Raw genomic sequence first — 6213 nt, 5'->3', positions numbered from 1 at the left:
TCTCGAAAAGTTGTTTATTCGGCGCCCCACTATACGCCACTATGGAATACTGGACGACGAATTACTCTGCTGTAGGCCTACATAAACTGGGCGTTGGGGAATTTTTCAAATCGTCCTGCTAATCTGATCCTAAAATTAGCGGGGAAAATTTGTGCGAAGCGTGAGAAAAATAACAATTTTTGTGCTAAAATGGCCATTTCAACCACATTTCCAATGTTCTCCTTTTTTGTGTCAAAATTTTAGGGGGTTCGATCGAACCCCTCGAACCCCCCCCTGGCTACGGGCCTGCTGAAACCCATACTCCCCCTGTATTATAGCTTTATCTATATCTTCCACAACTGGAGTTAGTATTTCAAATGGAAGTTACCAAACTGTCTATTCTACTTGAAATTCATACTCCCTCTGTGGAAGACTTTAGCTAAATCTTCCACAGGGGTAGTGTGGAGTTTAAATGGAATAGCCCATTTTATCTCCTCTTGCATTCACTAATGATATTAAAATGATATTCCCTAATAGAAGAGGGTTATTCAAATGGAAGTTACCCAATTGTCTATTCTATTCACGACTTATACTCCTTCTCTGGAAGACTTTAGCTAAATCTTCCACAGGGGTAGTGTGGATTTTAAATAGAATAGCCCAATATGGGTGTGCATGGTCTGATTGTAACATGTGATGGTTTCTACATCACATCACCCGAACATGCTTATTCTGAGTTTCGACTTTCGAGTTAAATAGTGCTTTACAAGTTTGGATTCTAGAAGCAAAAATGTGTATTACAGACTCCCATAGTGTGATAAGAACAGTTCATGACTTCCAAATTACCATGTAACCCCAAAAGTACATGTACCACTTTACTAAAATTACATGTTTTTGTTCACACATGTCTCATCTTAAGTTGAGAGTAATGCCATGTTGGATTTCGCAGTGGTAGATTTAGGGTTGCAGCTAGAGAATTTTTAGTGCCAGGTGGTATGTGAGGGAATTTTTCATGAAATTGACAATTTTATTGAAATTTGGCCAAATTCTATGAGATTTTGCAATTTTTGACACTTGAGTGCTGGGTGCTAGAGCTTTTTAACAATTTAAAATTGTTTATCGGTGGTGGGCTCTAAATCAGAGTGCCGAGCTCTACCACCGCCCGCCGTAGCTACACCCTGGGCATGTTCAAATTGAATGTGCTGAACTAATCCCAAGGGGTGTATACACACAAAAAGACTGCTATACCTTGTTTAGGATTTTCAAAAGTAGTACCTGCATGAGTGTTTCAAAATAGCCTGCCAGAGTCATGCAAGTAACTCCGAGGTTGTGCATTGAATTTGGTTTGAATGAGGAATACTACGGGAACCAGCGCCTTTTGTTATCAGTCATACATGAGTAACGTGGATAACCTCTATTTGTGGTTTATTAGTACAACGATATGTAAGCTTTATCTCAAAGCCTTCTCAAGTTCATTGAGTCTATCAGTTGTTGCTCCTCTCATCTCAGTATATTTAATGAATGCATCCCTTGCATTCTGTTTCCTTCCCATCTTCAGTAGTAGTAAGATGTAGTTGTACAAAGCATCCTGGTTATCTGCTGACAAAAATACAAGAAAAAGGTGATGAGGTGAATTCCATGAAAAACTTTGTGATCTTATTGGCACTCTCTAGATGCTTGCTTAAATGGGAAGTGACCAGATTGTCAGCCTCATCCCCATTTTTCCTCATCAAAACTGAGATTTTGGTATCAGAAGAAAGCTCATATTTTTCTCATTACTCCAGTCAAATTTAATGCCAGAGATGTGTTTTGTTTAGACAGTGTGAACATAAATGTGGTAAAAATTGGTAACCACAACCGTAGGGTCTACATGTATATAATATCCTACAGAGCATAAGTTTTTTGCTTCTCATACCAAAACTACTGGAGCAATACAATTAAAAAAAGGTTGTTTTAATGGTAGGCCTCCATATGGGATAGAAATAGGATATGAAAAATCTGGCCAACCCTTTTAACAGTCATTTCTAAGGGGCGCATACTGTAATATGATCTACATGGTGTCCAACTCTTCCAGTCTAATTCTTTATCCAGTGGCGTAGATTTATTTTTGACATGGGAGGGATGGTTGGAAAATTTTTTCTTGAAGTATAGTGAATCCAGCACCAATTGCGTGCGAAGCTAGCAAAAACTATGCTATATTGAAGCTAAACTGGTGAAATATGGTGCAAAAGTGGAATAAAATTGCACGAAGTGCGCAAAAAACTGGCAATTTTGGGAGCTAAAATGGCTAAATATGAGGTTAATTTGTTCAGAAACCCACATACAGGCATCAACATTGGGGGGATGGTTGCATGGACCATCCCCTGGCAAAATATAATATAATTTCCCCCCCATGTCCTTATCGCTAACACTCTTTTGCAACTGGTGTTATGTTAACAATGATTTCTATAAAATAATGGCTTATTCCTGTTGGAAGACATTGACCTTAATCTACCACACAGGGAGTGTGATTTTCAAACAGGGTTACCTGAATAAGTGACTCCATTTGAAATCTGCACCCCCTGTGTGGGAGATTAAGGTCATGTCTTCCATAGGGGGTGTATGGATTTCAACTGGAACAGCCTAATGCCTGCATGTAAGTAATTACCTGGCTGATAGTTCAAACTTTTCAGCAAAACCTTCATAGCTTCTTGCAGCCTAGATTGACCAATCAGCATGAGTGCTTTATCATTGCAGGCTTGAGCTTTGAGATCCAGAAGACCTCCTGTGATTGGTCCCTGTGGATACATAGGCTGAGTACTGTGTATATCATTATCATATTCTTCTGTGAAAATAATAGTGCAAAAGTGAACAAAATAAGGGTTTTTCATTCTAATGGTGGTTATATTTAAATGCCTAAAGTATGAAAAGTGTGAACAAAGCATTGTTTGCGATCAGACACACTTTGCCCATTTTTTTTTAATATCACAAAATTGTAATTTTAGACTGGCATCTAGAATCACTTCCTTTGCATCCCCAGGACTGAAAAAAAACACCCTTTTTGATCCTGTAGATGGTACTAAAATACATCCAGGATCTTCCCCAATAATATACATTTGTACCTCACACAAATTAAACCATTCCATAAGCAGAAAGGGGGCGATTAAAGTTCACACACAGGTCAAGATTCAAAGTTGCTCAACTAATAAAAACCAAACCAAACAGTGTAGTCTTTGCAGGGGGTTGAACACCCACAAAAAATGAGTTGGGTTTACCACCTCAATGCCCAAAAAGAAATTTCAACCCTCTAATTTAACCAACTCACTCGAAAAGAAAATGTCAACTCCCCCCCCCCCCCATGTAAAATTGAAAATTGGCCTGGTTAACACAAAATTTCACTTTAATTTGGGGCCAAAATAGTGTATATAATTAAACCTTTCTCTTTGAGCACATATTATCACAGCAAAACAGGACCAAAAGGATGTCCACCTGGAATTTGTTGGACTTTGCCCCCTCACTGAAAAAGTTTGCTAGTAGAATCAACCTAAAGGATTTTGACAAAGACCACACTGATACTAAATTATTCCTTTATGACAAAATAAAGCATAATTGCAGAATCTAGTCTCCCTCCCAATGGGCTATTCCAGTTGAAATCCATACAGCCACTATGGAAGACTTTTCTTCCACACAGAGATTGTGAATTTCAAATAGGGTTACCTGAATGGGTGACTCCATTTGAAATCTACAATCCCTGTGTGGGAGATGAAGGTCATGTCTTCCATATAAAGGAGTATATGCATTTCCACTGCAATAGCCCATTATCAGGTTAGAGTTTTAGGGTTATGGTGGGGGCGGGGGAACTATATTCTGCAATTCCACCAACAAAATAGTTTGACCTATCTCACCTTTCTCCAATTTTCTCTTCTTAGTCTGTGGTCCAAGACAGGTTGAGTCTTCATCATCATTTGTAGCCGAGTCTCGACTCATTGAATTTATTGCAGTTACTCCCTTAAGATAATCCAGTATCTCATCTAAAATTAATGTCACTTTCGAAAACTGTTTCATTGTTCTACAACACTGTGATTTCAACAGCAAAGTACTACAGTACAAATGTAAAAGTCTTAATTTTGTCTGACTTGGTTTTGTGGCAGGTGTCGATGTACCATCAATGACCTTTGAACTTTGGGAGTCGTCATCCCTTGGCCGCTTCCTTGCCGTTGTTGGTGGTACTTTGCTCAAGTCCAATCTTCTTGTATCATTACTTGTACTAGCTATGTCAGTTGGATGTCCAGAGTTTAGTAAGTTTGTGTTGCGAGATAACTCACTAGATGACCCTACAGATTCATCCTCTTCCTCATCATCATCTTCACCAGTTGTCATGGTGATTGATGGTTTTGTCATCTTAGAGATGATTTGTTCACATAGTAACATGGCTTCTTCTGGTTGTTCTGATTTAGAAAGAGCCAATGCAGCTTCTAAGTAGATGATGTCAGCATTGGGTATTGATATTATGCCATTTGGACTTGATCTAGGAGAAGTCTGAAGAGTAAAACATTTAACAGAGAGGTACACACAATTATAAAACTTATAAATCTAAAAATTATATGTGATTTAATCATTCAAAATGAGTCATTTGTCGTACAAAATCAAATTACATGTCGCAGTTGGGCAGGAAAAACCTTATGTGTTTGTGGCCCCTGAACATGTTTAAAACAAAACTGCCAACCAGTTTCATAGGAGGTTTTGCTTTAAGCATGTTCAGGGGCCAATGACACATAGGAGGTTTTTCCTGCCCAATGACTGTATTTTAATCTCATACATTAACCAGTTTTCATACACTCCTATATCAAAGCAGCCAATCAGAAAAGCTATTAGAAAAGTACGAAACATGCATTGATTGTGTATATTGTGCACTCCGCGTACTTCGCGCAGTGTTTCGCGCGCGTTCGCGTCGCGTAGGATTGATTCATTTCTCGGACGGGTTGATGCATTTATATTTGGTTCGGTTTTCCAACATTTTTAGCGATAATTTGTTATATAAAAAAAGTAAAAATCACATGTTTTTTTCTTCTCGTGTATGAAATAGATTAATAAACTTGTAATACTTATTGCTTGATAAATTAGACAAAATACGGGGCTCGTGCATTAGACGCATCAACATCAGCGCGCGTGCATTATTTTGTCTAATTTCTCTCCCAATAAGTATTACGCGTTCATTAACCTATAATCAGAGCATCCTTTTGCTGAAAATTCCATAACAATTGGACATGTAGTTCCAGAGATATGGTAATTTTAGTGTTGTTCAGAACAATAAAATACAAAGCAAATTGAATGCTTCTATTGGCTGTATCTCTAAATCAATTAGTGACAACCAGGGTTCCTGCTAGGTCCAAATATTATTGGTCCAGTTGGACCCTAATAATCTGCATAATTTGAAAACTATGGGGTCCGAAACAAATTTTTGGGGTCTTTAAACACAAATTCTGGCATGGTTGCCGAATGTTAGTCTCAAATGATGGGGTCCAGGTGGACTCCATAATTTTCAAAATTTGAAAAATATGGAGTCTCTTATGATTTTACTGTGACAAAATACCCCAAAACTCGGTGTAGGAGGAACCCTGGGGCAACTCATTTAGCTTGATCACATCAAATGGAGTCACCCATTCGGGCAACTCCATTTGAAATTCACACTCCCTGTGTGGAAGATTAAGGTTGTGTCTTCCATAGGGGTGTATGGATTTCAACTGGAATAGCCTAATTCTATAGCTCAAAATGAACACACTTACCTGCAATAGAATGTCACTCTCTTCTAAGACAGCCAGCAGGTCTAAGAACTTTTCAGCTGCTATGCTGTATCTGTAAAATAATTGAACACAAAAGAGTAATAAGGTGGTACTACACTCCCTGATCAATTTTGTTACTAATTTTGCATTTTTCTCAAAAAATAACTACACACTGGTAACAAAAGTTATGTATATTATAGGGACAAGGAATCCAATTACTTCACTGAAATTTCAGTGATTCAAGACAAGTGGTTCATTTTATATGTTAAGAAATGAGGTACATTCTAGCGGTACCTCTTTTCTTATCATAAATAAAGTACCGCTTGTCTTGAGTCACTGAAATTCCAGTGTAGTAACTGGATTCTTGCCCCAATAATATACCGCTCATTCTACAAAATCCGGTGCCAATAGCCTTTTTTCCATTCTTTGGTCCACAAAAACTTTGTCGAGCATTTAGGGCATCAATTTTTTTTTT

General features: G+C 38.1%; 1 protein-coding gene across 1 annotated transcript in view; it reads right to left on the bottom strand.

Annotated features, from left to right (window-relative positions):
• Positions 1-545: 545 nt before the first annotated feature.
• Positions 546-6213, bottom strand: part of LOC140145726 (uncharacterized) — an 11405-nt gene continuing 5737 nt past the window's right edge. The window contains exons 6-9 of the mRNA XM_072167407.1: positions 5742-5811; positions 3861-4494; positions 2624-2800; positions 546-1572 (exon numbers count right to left, since the gene is read on the bottom strand). Of these exons, the coding sequence (XP_072023508.1) occupies positions 1427-1572; positions 2624-2800; positions 3861-4494; positions 5742-5811 (1027 nt within the window). The 3' untranslated portion in view covers positions 546-1426. The remainder of the gene's footprint in view (positions 1573-2623; positions 2801-3860; positions 4495-5741; positions 5812-6213) is intronic.

The sequence above is a fragment of the Amphiura filiformis genome, unplaced genomic scaffold, assembly GCF_039555335.1.
Source record: "Amphiura filiformis unplaced genomic scaffold, Afil_fr2py scaffold_596, whole genome shotgun sequence".
Lineage (NCBI taxonomy): Eukaryota > Metazoa > Echinodermata > Ophiuroidea > Amphilepidida > Amphiuridae > Amphiura > Amphiura filiformis.
Note: the sequence above shows the minus strand (reverse complement) of the source record. Positions and strands in the feature narration are given on the sequence as shown.